The sequence below is a fragment of the Eurosta solidaginis genome, chromosome 3, assembly GCF_040869045.1.
Source record: "Eurosta solidaginis isolate ZX-2024a chromosome 3, ASM4086904v1, whole genome shotgun sequence".
NCBI classification, from domain to species: domain Eukaryota; kingdom Metazoa; phylum Arthropoda; class Insecta; order Diptera; family Tephritidae; genus Eurosta; species Eurosta solidaginis.
Window position 1 is genome coordinate 59,997,775 of NC_090321.1, and position 13,310 is coordinate 60,011,084.

Here is a 13,310-nt window from a genome sequence, read left to right on the forward strand (position 1 = left end):
AAAAATTTAATTCTAATTTAAAAACCTTATTTCTAAAATTTTGATGTTGCTTTGCCCGGGGTGCGAACCCAGGGCATACGGTGTGGTAGGCGGAGCAAGCTACCATCATACCACGATGGCCGCCTCAATAGTTTTGCTAATAATTACTTATCAAACATGTCCAAAAATTACCATCTTGGTTTCATAGTTTTAGTTACTCCAAAAGTACAGTTATCAAAAAAGTTGGCATTTTCATAAAAGAAATTCCCTTTATTTAGTTTTATTCATATATTTCAGAACAACTTCAGCCATTCCTTTTAAATAACATTTATCAATGTATTATTTTCGCAATGTATTATTTTAAGTAATAGTTGCTACTTATATCTATATATGGAGTGAGGACTTTGCTTGTCCGCCGTTTAATAATTATATTTGTTCTGTAGGTTTATACTCTTCATACCTTGTGACAAACGACAAAAATGCGAAAAAAATATTACATTTTACTTATTGAACAAATACGCTTCATAGTTTCCATTGTTGCCTTGATTGAATGTTGAGTTTTTTAGGTTCTAAACTAAGATGATTTAATAAAAAGTTAAAATTTGATTTACATAAACAATAAATTAAAAACTTTTGGAAAATAGTTGTCTGTCCAGTATCGTTTAAATTAGAATCCTTTTTGGAATTGTTTTGTTTCGATGCGCTGTTGTAACGTTTCCAATTGTCTTTTGGCTTCGCATTGTGGAAAATTGGTCATTTCGTAATATTGTGGCGCCAAAGTAAGCAACCACTCCGCTGAACAGAAATTAATTAACAAATTATTAGACATAGAAAATATATTTTAAGCTGCAGAAAACTTACGTTTTATATCTGTTACTGTGCGTATGTAATTCTTTGTAGTCAATACAAATTCGTTATAAATAACCCAATCGGGTTTATGATCTAGGCAAGTAGATGGATGAAGTTGAACATTTTGGTTATCTTTGATGGTCAAATAATGTCCAGTACGTTCTAAATGTGCAACTTGCATGAAAAAGCCCTGAACCAATGCTTTGCGTATATTTACATAATAATCTTTAGATGTAAATTCAGTACTGCTACGTTTTAAATTGAAGCGATCCATTATGCGAGCTAGTTGTTGACGCACATTATCAGCTGATTTTAGTGAACGGAAATTAATGAAGTTCTCATATGACCAGTTGGGGTCCTCGCCGCCTAAGAAAAGATTATAAATATATGTTTCATTATAAGCAATATTTTAACTACACTACTATACTCACTCTGTTTAAAAGCATGGTAGACATTCAGTAACGTTAAGTGATCCCCGTCGATGTGTGCAAAGCGCATCTTGGCCTCATCGGCTGCCTTCTTAGCCTCATTCGGACGCACAAAGCATTGCGGTACTGCGTTGATAATGTAATGTTGAAAGGGAGAGAGAGAAAAGTGGTTTGGTTTTGGGTTGGCGGCGTCAGAGTATCCAAAGAACGCAGCGCAATCCCACACAAACGCAGTTGAATTATGTTTTACACAGCAAATTTGATGATTTGTAGTAGAATCCTAGTTTTCTTTACTAATTTTATTTATTTACTTTATTATTTTTTTTTTTCAAATTGAATTTTGGACAAATTGTATCAAATTTAAATTGATATTCTTCAAATATTTTGCTTTTTGAGCTTTCCTTCATCAAATTATGCAATTTGCAACTAAAGACTTCGCCTAAATTGGCAAATGGAATTGGATTTCTGATGAGTAATTTTGTCGTGAGTTTCAAGAACGATTTTTTTTAATGCCGGCAACTTGCACTATTTTTTCAAACCATAATTAAAAAACTTATTTGAGAACATTGATAAGGAGATAATTTATTTTGGTTGGTTTAATTGTATTATCGTCCGTGAAACTGTTTTCAGTGGTGAATGCAAAAGACAAATAAGAGAAAATTTTTCTTTTGCATTTTTACTAATATTAAGCATGCGTCTTTCCTCATCAAGGGTCAGTAAGTTCATCAATCTTGAATTAATCCAATAATAAAAACATTCAAAGGTTAAATAAAATGTACGATGCGAAAACTTAGGAAAAATTAAGCTGCACTAACATCATTTCAATTTCATAGTTTCATACATATTAAGTGTAATATATATAGAGGAGCTTAAGAAGCAGCAAGAGACAGTCGAACATTTAAAGAACCAAATATTCAGTATTCGTTTACCGGGTGAAAAAGGCAAGAGCAACATTATCTTGCAAAAACGCGTCTCTTGCACTTATTAAAATCTAAAAAGTATTTGTTCAAAAAAAAAATAAGTCAGTTTCCCTAAAATAATAGTAAGTAAAAAAGCTTAAAGCACACAATTAATAATAATGCATGCAATCTCACCCGACAGCATAGCAGTAATTGAAAGTATTTCATTTGAGCAATTATGTTGACAGCTGGCAATTAGCATTTTAGCCAATTGTGGATCCAATGGAAATTCAGACATAACAGCACCCAAATCTGTTAAATTTCCATCATCGTCTAAAGCAGCTAAATAATTAAGCAATTCTAGCGCACGCATAAGAGTTTCCGGTGCAGGTGGATCCATAAAATCGAAATGCACCAAATCATCTATGCCGAGTTTTTTTAATTGCAACACAACAGTACCTACAAGTAAAGAACAAATTGATATCATATTTACATTAATCATTCTTCAGCAATTTACCCAAATTTGAACGCAAGATTTCAGGATATGTGTTATCCTGCATTTCATTTTTGTAAGCTTTTTCTGTATATAAACGGAAGCATTTGCCAGGGCGTGTACGTCCGGCACGACCAGCACGTTGTTGAGCAGATGCCTTTGATATAGCTGATATGAGCAAACTTTCTACGCGTATACGTGGATTATAGACTTTTTGTTTGGCAAAGCCGGGATCAATTACAAAAACAACACCATCAATTGTAAGCGATGTTTCAGCAATATTTGTGGAAACAACAACTTTGCGTCCTATTGCACCATTGGCACTGCGTGGTGGTGCAGGCTCAAAAATGCGTTGCTGTAAATTTGGCGGCAGTGTAGAATAAAGTGGTATACATTTCAATTCACCAATATCTGTGCCCAAATTATCGGTTTCACGTTTAATACGCTTACATGCCTCTTCGATTTCTTCTTGACCAGTTAAGAACATTAAAACATCACCTAAGCATATAAAAAATTTTGTTAAATGGATTCAAAATACTTTACACTATGTGGATGCTAACTAAAGACCTTCAATATCTTCACACATATGTATTTGTATGACAGTTCGTATAGCTGCTTCCAAATAGTCCCGTTCGGGTTCAGGTGTATAGAAAATTTCTACAGGATGTGTACGACCTGGTACATTCATTAATGGTGCATTATCGAAGTACTGTTGAAATTTGCCTGCATCCAAAGTGGCGGACATCACAACCAATTTCAAATCATTACGCTGTCTTATAACTTCTTTCAACACACCCATTAGAATATCTGTGGCCAAAGTACGTTCGTGAGCCTCATCCAATAATATTACTTGATATTGTTCCAACATAGGATCGGACATAGCTTCACGCAACAACATACCATCAGTCATATATTTCAAGACAGTTTTTGGTGACGAGCAATCTTCAAAACGGATTGAATAACCAACTTCTTCGCCTAGGGTAACATCCATTTCTTCGGACACACGCTGCGCCACCGACATAGCGGCCACACGACGTGGCTGTGTACAAGCAGTTCCTTTTTTACCCTTTGACATGGCAAATTCTACACACCATTGCGGTATTTGTGTGGTCTTGCCGGAACCTGTTTCACCAACCAACACAATAGACTGGTGCTCATTCAACAAACGCATAAAATCGGCTTGATATTCAAAAACGGGAAGTGTTACACGTTTTTTGAACAAATTGAAATAGCGCTGTGTGAATGGTTTCATGTTGTACGGATTGATGGTGCCGGGCGTTCGTGTAGCTGCTCCTGCGCCACCTGTTAAAACTGTTGGTGTGCCAGAGTTGGAAAATTTAGTAACGGGAGTATCGAACTCTCTATAATTAAATTAATTTAAAGTTTTATATAAACAATAACTATAGGTATAATCCGCGACAGGTGTAATAGCGCAAAATCCGCCATTGCTCAACCCACTGCCCCATACCTTTTTAATTTGGAATTGTAGGTTTCGCCTACTTCTATGCGTCGCTTAGCCATTTTTATGCAGTGAGAATGTATTAAAACTATTTAAAACGCGCGTTTTTAATAAATTGTTAATCGTTTTTTAGCAATTACCGACAAAAATTGGACAAAAACACGCGTTAAATGGCGTATGCAGAACTTTTGTTGCAAAGAAAAAACGCGAAGTAAGCTGCGATTTGTGATAACCAATAGTGCTGCACAGAAAAAGTGCTGTGCAAAACCTCGATACTTCATTGGACTATCGAGTAATTTCAGGACTCAAAAGATGTTAACGAAAAATCAAAAACTACGCCTGGCGCATCCGAAACAGGGGGCGGGATCCAAAGAATTTATTTTTTTTAGCAGAACACCTTCCTATGTTGGCGACCTTCGGCAGCGCTTTTAAAAAATTACCCTAGCTAGTGCAATAATGAGGTAGGATCAAATTTAAATCCGTGCAAAATCCTTTCGCACACAACATTGTTTTCCATGTACAGCAACATGAAAATTGCCAACTTCAACTGCAAATACCTCCAGACAGAGTTATTGTTTCCCCGCCTTCGGATTATTGTTGTCGAAGTCAATCATTCGACGCCTCTCGATAATTTTGGAAGCGTATTGGCAGTCGACCCATGTTCTACACTTTAACCTAAGGCAAATCACCATTAATTGCATTTGAGGTGAAAAAGTTATGCAATTGTAGGAAAGTGCACCAGATCATAAACGACCTTTGTAAACCTCCACATCAAGTACGTTAGAAACCATCAAACGAAAACAATATTTCAAGATCCGACTAAAATGAAAACCACTTATATGTATTAAATTCCTTCTTTCCGACTGGTATGCAATACAAATTTTCTATGCAACGATGCCAGACCATTTGCACCTGATCGTTACCGTCCTATTGAATTCACTGGATTTTTCTGAGTAGATATGCGACCAGTATTTTATACTTCATGGGCGGAATATGCGCAAACTGCGCTACGTTAAGCCAATCTTTATTTCTGACAGAAAAGTAGATTAAATGTTTTTTCTGGGAGACACCAAGCATCTCTCTGTGACCCTGTAACTGGGAGGTGAGCCAACTGCCAAATGAAATAACTATTGACGCGAATTTCAATAATTCTCTATTATTATTTGCCTTATGTTAGCCGTGTTTTTTTACAAGCGTATATGTTTACGTTTGCGCGTAAAAAAACGCTTATCCTCGCTTGGATAATGCTTAGAAGACTCATCTAGTGGCTCCCTGCAAAAATCGTTGGATCCTGTGGTCCACTGGAGTACTTACCATTATAATCCACGATAATGCAGCAATGGACCAACTCATACCTGCATGCATGGAGCACTCGCGATTTTTGCAGGGTAATCGCATCACCAAAGAGGATTACTATAATAAGAGCCGAGTAACTCGCTGGAAATTAAAAAAAAAAATGATGTCTGATCAAAGAGGATAAATACAATACCCTACAAAAGTCGTTGGATCATGGGGTCAACTGGAGTACTTACATTTATACTCCACAGTAATGCAGCAATGGACCAACTCATGTTTCTACACGAACATATTGTAAGCCGATCAATGCTCGTTTTTAACGATTGTAATCACTACCCTGCAAAAATTGTTGGATTACGTGTTCCATTTTCTTAATGTTGGAGTACTCTAACAATACTCCTTTGCAATGCGTTTGCTGACCACCATCAGCCGGTCATTCCTCGTTTTTTAACGACCGTGATCAAAACACGATGACGATCGAACAGAGTTGCCAAAAGTAAAATATTGCATACAAATAACTGATACTAAAATTTTACTATGGCAACTCTGATAAAATGCAACCGCGCACTGGTTTTATGTATACATACTATAGTATAGAGAAATATTAGTTTCTTTATTCACGCAAATGCTAAATAACATAAGAATATTCATAGTGAAAAATATAAAAGTTGTATTGCCCCTCTTCATTTACTTTCATTTTAAAATAAATTCACTCCGATAATTCTTTCCGACACAATTCCTCTTTAGTACTTTGGCATATTATCCTCTGTGGGTGTTCCATGGAGTACTACAGTGAAAGTACTTTGGAAAGTAATCTCACGTATGTACTCTATGGAATACTCACAAACAAAGCGAGAGCGGGATCACCTACTCCTCTCCTAGGACATCGCAATGTTAATTGGAGCACATTTTTTGTATGAATACAGTTTAGTTCTGGAACACTCCTATACTCCCAAAGGAGTATTCCTTACATTATTTATGGAGTACTCGCGTTTTTTGAAGGGCAGTGGTTAAATAACTAGCTACAGAACAGGGTGTACCTAAAATCGAAGACACAAACTTCTGGTGGCCATAAAGCTGGAGTCATTGGTGCCGTATGTCGTATCGCTGTAGTCGTATCCCTAACGTAATCAGCTGTTTATCGTTACGACGGTAAACCAAAAACCAATGGGTTGGCTACGATACGGTTACGACCATGGTACAATTACCAGGTAGAAGCATTAGCAAAAATGCAACCCTCCCGTGTATTTTGTTGTTGCCGCTGGAACATAAACTGTCAATCGGTCTTTCAATTTTTGTTGTCAAAAGTGATGAAAGAAGAAATGTCATTTGTAATTTTTGTCAACAAACCGAAAACTAAAACAGAAAATTAACTGGTAAAAGTTGGTTTTCTGCCCATAGATGAATCTTTGCCGCTCACGAAATATATTCTTTCACACCGACGCAGCACACGCAGTTGGCAAAATTCCAATTAATACAATTAACATTGATTTAATGTCAATATTTGGCCATAAATTATATGGTCCAAAGGGTATTTGGGCACTTTATATACAGAGTGGATCTGGACAAGAGCGTGGTATACGTAGTGGTAATGTACCTGTACTGATTTGGTGCTGCATGTAGGCTATTTCCCTTAACAATTTGTAGTTATCTTTCTGATATTTGTTTTGGTTTTTAAGGAAAACGTGACCTACTGGCCGAATTGTATTCGGATTTAAGCCCAAAATATATTGGATTTACAACACCGCCAACAGGAACTGGTGCTTCATATAACGGTAGCGAAAGTGATGGGGGACTTCAAAAAAGAAGTACACGGCGCCGCGAATTGCTTATATATACTACAAGTCCAGATATAGGCGGTAGCGATAGTGAGCTTTTGACTGATGCAACGACTACGAGGCGTACACGTAACCAGGCAGTATCGCCTTCACCGACTACATTAGCTGTAGCAAGTAAAAAGTTTATAAGTCCTATTGAGAAATTACTTGTGCGAAATTGTGAGACACAAAAGTAGTCCGTAAATGGATTAAATCGCATTGGACTTTTTGCTATAAAAGATATACCAGCGGTAAGAGCGCTTATCTCTAGCTTCAAATATATATTAAGAGTGTTAAAAGTTATTGTTTAAAATTTATTTTGTAGGACACAGAGCTTACCTTCAATTATCATTGGGATGATCTGTTGGGTAATGAGATAAAAGTTTGTTTATGTGGTGCTGTTAAATGCGCTGGTGAAATTGGTGGCAAAACAAAAGAAGAAAGACCTTTTAAAGTGAGTTGTAACACAAAATTGCATAAATAATAAAAAAAGATAATATTCATTTTGGTTTTACAGGAGCATTCCACTATAACGGACGCCAGTAAGACAAAATCAGTTCATGAACGTAAAAGAAAACCACTAAAAAGGCTGCGAAATCACGTTGGGGAAGATAGTGGAAAAAAGATAATAAAAAACGTTCGGTAATTGTGCAGTTTAGGGGCCCCACCCTAAAATTTGTCCTGTTTTTTGAGTGAGGTATCAAAAGACGCGTATTCACGTCTAGATCAATAATCTGAGAGCGGAAGTTAACTTGTTTTACCCGTTCAAAAGATAATAACGAAAAACCGCCACGGTGATGCACAATTTTTTTTATGGGTACAACAGAACAACAACCATATGCAAATCGCCAACTTCAACTGCAAATATCTCCGGACAGAGATACAATTTTTCCGCCTTCGGATTATTGTTCTCGAGATTAATACGCGTCTTTTGATACCTCACTCAAAAATCTTGGCCCAACTTTAGGGTGGGGCCCCCAAACTGCACTACTACCAAACGTTCTTTGGTTAACGTGAAGATGGCTGAAGAAGTTCCAAATGCAACTAATACAAGCAGTGAAACGACAAATTTGGAAAAGCAAATTGAGGAAAACACTACTGAAACGCCTACCGCTCATGACGAAAGGAATTATAATGCTGGTGTAAAGCCATAAAATTGCTGATGCGATGGAAAACATGAAATTGTACCTAGTATGAAGATTAATGAAAATGCAAGCTTACTATGTAGTAGGGCATGTTTTTCTTTCAATTATTTTTTGTTTGTGTAATTAATTCGAAGCTTCCTCACAAAATGTTTTTCTGAGTGTAAAACTCATTTCCGTGTAAACATTAGATTGATATTTGTTATTAATATGCTTACATACTTTTTGATTTCACAATAAATTTAAAATATCACAATTTCATTTCACAGAAAGAATTTTTAATGTATTAATTCGTAAAATGTTTGAAAAAACTGTGAAATATGAAATTTTCACAACAAATTAAATTCGTCTTTGCTCTAACAACCAGGAGGCTTTTGTATCAATTTAGGTTTTAGGCCGGATCTGGTATCGTTACCTGCTATGGCAAAAGTTCGGTTTTGAGTGTATCCGTATCGGCTATACTCCGGTTTTGGTTTATTGTCATTCCCTTTTTTCTATGTATTGCCCTGAAAATAACCACAATTTTAATAATATAATAATAAGGATATAAATAATCCAAAAGTAAATTTATCTAATATATAAAATTCTTCTGTCACGGTTTTAGAGGCTTAACTCCTCCGAAACGGCTGAACCGATTCTCATGAAATTTTGTGATCGTATTGGGTAGGTCTGAGAATCGGCCAACGTCTACCTTTTTTTCGCTATGTGCCTAGGGTCTTGAGAACAAAACGTGGACCCGGGTACCCCTAGAATGTGTTTATACAATATGGATATCAAATGAAAGCTGTTGATGAGTGCTATGGTACAGGATAATTTTCATACCCCTGGGTGACTAGGCTTTCGAGATATAGGCCAAAACGTGGACCCGGGTACCCCTAAAATGTGTGTGTACTATGGATATCAAATGAAAGCTGTTGCTGAGAGCTCTAAAGTTCATTGTTATATTCGGAGTCGCATCAACCTAGCAGAACTGATAAATATGCATGCGAAGCCGAAATAAAGACAAGAATTAATAATACCCACATACCTATTTACATACGTTCTATTCTATTTGCCTGAAATTTCGTATATAAATTTGCCTATATTAGTATTTACGATGCTTTTTTCCGGGAAGTATACCAGAGACGGACTGGGACTGGGATTAGGACTAGGACTGGGACTGAGACTGAGACTCGGAGTGGGACTGGGACTGAGACTCGGAATGGAACTGGAACAAAATACATACCACCCTCTGGGACTGGCAATAAGAGATGAAGAAGAAGGAGAAAAACTTGAGAAAAGAGAAATGAGAGGAGACTGAGAAAGAGATAGGATGAGTCGAAGGTGGAGATAAAGCGAAAAAGACGGAGGGAGGAGTGAATAAAAATATTAGGAAAAAGTGTAGAGGGGTAGGGCAGAGTTAGACGGAAAAAGCTTATTAAAATGTATGCAGATAGGCCAAATTTAGGGCAGAAAAACGTCTGCCGGGTCTGCTAGTAATATGTAAAACATAATTGTCTATCAAATTTTTCTCTTGGTGGCCCTGATAAGGGCCGTTTTGCGTAGGTATAATTGATTCGCAATTTTTTCTCTTTGGTGGTTAGTGGTAGCCCTGATAAGGGCCGTTTTTCGTATATATAGTTTTTCAATCACATTTTGGAATCATATTTGAATCAAATGTGTTTACTTTAGGTGATCAAAAATTTATAATAATTTTTCATTCTGCTTTCTGAATCTTGTATGAATATGTATGTTGACTGAATAATGAATTTTATACTTGTTGAAATTTTACTTTTCATTAAAAATCTTTTTTTTTTTCGCATACACATATTTTTTCATGAAGCTAAAAAAAATATATAAAAATTGTATTATTTATGCAGAAGATATTCATTCTTCAAGACAAAAATAATGTAATGCTGCTTGTGAACGAAGATTTCCCCAACCATTTCTCTTCTTCAGCTTCCCAGAAAATACATAATGATTGGACAATACATAGGTTGTGAGCTATTTGAACCCCAGGTAAGTGAAACTATCTTGACATACCTGGATACGGCTTCAACATCCCGCAGTCGCAGGTGTATATCGGTCAAGTTTGTTTGCGAGTTAGCTGTGGTTCGAATAGCTCACTTTTGCATGCTTTCTTCCCCTGATGAAATAAGATTATTATGTAGTATCCTATTTTGAATGAGATATGAAGAATAAATGCATTATAATGGCATTCCAAAATGATTCAAAAATCTCAACCAAAACGATTGAAATATATTCACGAATATGATCAGAAAATGACTGTGAAAAGCAGTCAAATATTACTCTAAAACTATTAAAGCTCAATTTTACAATGATATCAAATATGAATAAAAAGTGTTTCGAAATAGGAATCATAAATGATTATTCAAGAATAATCACATTTATGGTACATTTTTCTCTAGACGATACGTTAATTTTCGAACAGAAAATGCTTTTAAATTTGAAAGTTTTTAATCATATTGGGGTATGATATTTAAATATTTTTTGATCAAAACTTTCAATAAATACTGGGTGGAAACTATTTTGTTTTAATTTGTAATGTTGAATACATAAATGGTTTTAAGCCCAATTCCAAGTTCTATGCACAAATAAAAGCTATGGTACTTTACTCCTAAGTTCTACGCATGCCAATTAGTATATATACAATATAACGGAAAACACTTACCACGTAGCAACATCTTCTGCATCTGTCCTTCTGTAAAAACAGACTCCACGGCAGACATTACGATGGCCGTGTTGGCAATATTTCCTTTCAATTTTTCATTCTCCTCACGTAGCTTAAGATTTTCCACCCTTAAGCGGGTAATTTCTGATTCCATTGCACACTGGAGTAATATTTCACTAAATAAATTAAATTTATATGAGGTATTAGAAAGACTAAAATGTAAAGTGAATAAACTACGGGAACTTACTGCGTCTGGGCTTCACAGCTTATTTGTTGAACATCATGTATATCCGTTTGTGTGCTGCAGTTTTTCCGTGCCAAGTATTGGCTTTTCGCTCCAAACGTGTCACTTAAACAAAAAAAACCAAACATGTAGAAGGGACTTTATAAAATAACTTGCATATATTATCTTACTTTTCTTTCATATTAGAGATGAAAGGTTCACTTTGTAGCGGCGAAAGTATTGTCCGAAATTTTGGTAGATCACCGTAGGAATTACGGTTGGGGACGACGAGACAACTTTCGTTTTTAACAAACTCTTGATTAGTACTCCTAAGTCATAAATAAAATTATATTTCATTTTTTATCTTGCACCAATCGGGAAACTGAATACTTACATAAAAGCCGGTAAATATAGCGACGGAGTGGAGTTGGGCATCAAATTTACTCTTTGCGCTCCCACAATTAGGTCAGAGGCTTGAAAATGGAGCGAGCAAATGAAGCCGTTTTGCGGAAACTTAACGCCACAAGCCTTTTCCTAATTTTTTCTCTTCCTTGGATCTTGCGGGACTGTGAAAAGCTTCACACCCGCTTTCTCCCTTCTAATATTGCACAAACAACACTTTCCCATATTTAAATATGCACAAAACACAAGTAAATTCTGTTTTCTTTCTTTACAAAAATTTGCAAAACATTTAAAAACCACTGCGTATTAAGAAATTTTCACATCAAAAGTAAATAAACGAAAAATTTAAACATAAACAAAGTTTGACATTTTATGACCACCTTCGAATGAAAAAATATGTAAAATGCAACTCTGATGCTTTTACCTGGTAATTGTACCATGGTTACGACCTTAGCGGCGCCAATAATCGATTGCATTGATTCTCATAAGGTTGGTCGAATCAGCTGTTAAAAGGTTACCGATACGTTTACCGATAAAGCACCAATGTCTCCAGCTTAATAAAAGCAAAAGTTCTGAATCGACAACACTGGTCAAGGCGAATCTATACCAGGTGGTGGCGAAGCGAATTCAACCAATTCGCCGTGCAGAAGAATGTTAAGTCAAAAGAAAATGTTCATTTATTCCGATTAAAGCGGGAGTCACTGGTGCCGTATTTCGTATCGCTTTAGTCGTATCCCTAACGTAATCAGCTGTTTATCGTTACGACGGTAAACCAAAAACCAATTGGTTGGCTACGATACGGTTACGACCTTAGCGGCACCAATAATCGATTGCATTGATTCTCATAAGGTTGGTCGAATCAGCTGTTAAAAGGTTACCGATACGGTTACCGATAAAGCATTAATGTCTCCAGCTTAACTGACATGTTGTAGTCAAGGCGAATCCATACCAGGTGGTGACAAAGCGAATTCAACCAATTCGCTGAGCAGAAGAATGTCAATTCAAAAAAAAATGTTCACTGATTTCAAATAACTGACCTATTGTAGTACCAGGCGTTGTATGGAAAATAATCAAGAAGCAATCAGCTGTTGAGATGACAACACCTGGTACTGAATTCACCTTGGCCTTGACCAAGTCTTTGTACGGAAAATAATCTAGAAAAAGCAATCGGATGCTGGGCTATCAACATCTTGTACTTAATTCACCTTGGAATAGGTAATGTTGAAATTAAAGCCCCGTCACATAAGCAGTTTTTCATATAGATGAGTTTAACACAATCATATGCATTATGAGTAGTTTTCACTTATTTTTATAGAGAACGCCAGATCGAGCGTCATCTGACATGAAAAAGTAGCCATCTTCCAACTTTTTTTCAAACAAAGCATAAAAAGAGAATTTGACATTTGATTTAGCTAAGAGTGTTTTCACACTCTGCAAATAAAATTATTTTTCACGTTTGTTGGTAACTTGTCCAACACTTTTCGTAATTAAAAACTGCAATATAACAAATTAATAGAACAAATATGTTAGCAAGGATTTTTCTTGTATACTGGGGGTCAATTTCTAGCTATGAAAAACGGAAAAATGTGCACAATTTAAGTTTTCATGCTATTTTGTAAAATTCATGTCAGTGAGAAAATGTTTATCAAACG

At 36.0% G+C, this 13,310-nt stretch overlaps 3 protein-coding genes across 6 annotated transcripts; 1 reads left to right on the forward strand and 2 right to left on the reverse strand.

Annotated features, from left to right (window-relative positions):
- Positions 1-228: 228 nt before the first annotated feature.
- Dhx15 (DEAH-box helicase 15) lies at positions 229-4,329 on the reverse strand. Its single transcript, XM_067771893.1, has 7 exons — positions 4,117-4,329; positions 3,216-4,009; positions 2,673-3,146; positions 2,351-2,614; positions 1,260-1,382; positions 841-1,194; positions 229-774 (listed from the first exon to the last, which is right to left on the reverse strand). The coding sequence occupies exons 1-7, from the start codon at positions 4,167-4,169 to the stop codon at positions 647-649; spliced, it is 2,190 nt and encodes a 729-aa protein (XP_067627994.1). The 5' UTR covers positions 4,170-4,329; the 3' UTR covers positions 229-646.
- Positions 4,330-6,695: 2,366 nt separating this feature from the next.
- On the forward strand, positions 6,696-8,573 carry LOC137246396 (uncharacterized). 3 transcript variants are annotated; one of them, XM_067777491.1, is made up of 5 exons: positions 6,721-6,779; positions 6,851-6,991; positions 7,083-7,471; positions 7,546-7,674; positions 7,738-8,573. In XM_067777491.1, the coding sequence occupies exons 2-3, from the start codon at positions 6,898-6,900 to the stop codon at positions 7,415-7,417; spliced, it is 429 nt and encodes a 142-aa protein (XP_067633592.1). In that variant the 5' UTR covers positions 6,721-6,779; positions 6,851-6,897; the 3' UTR covers positions 7,418-7,471; positions 7,546-7,674; positions 7,738-8,573. The 3 variants fall into 3 exon arrangements, 2 of the variants coding, with proteins under 2 accessions (XP_067633591.1, XP_067633592.1); XM_067777490.1 differs by having other exon boundaries at positions 6,696-6,991; XR_010951468.1 differs by having other exon boundaries at positions 6,697-7,022.
- Positions 8,563-11,783, reverse strand: LOC137246395 (uncharacterized). 2 transcript variants are annotated; one of them, XM_067777489.1, is made up of 5 exons: positions 11,651-11,783; positions 11,448-11,585; positions 11,281-11,382; positions 11,034-11,209; positions 8,563-8,868 (listed from the first exon to the last, which is right to left on the reverse strand). In XM_067777489.1, exons 1-5 carry the CDS (start codon positions 11,689-11,691, stop codon positions 8,843-8,845), a joined length of 483 nt encoding a protein of 160 aa, XP_067633590.1. In that variant the 5' UTR covers positions 11,692-11,783; the 3' UTR covers positions 8,563-8,842. The 2 variants fall into 2 exon arrangements, with proteins under 2 accessions (XP_067633590.1, XP_067633589.1); XM_067777488.1 differs by lacking the exon at positions 8,563-8,868 and adding an exon at positions 10,338-10,516.
- Positions 11,784-13,310: the final 1,527 nt, after the last annotated feature.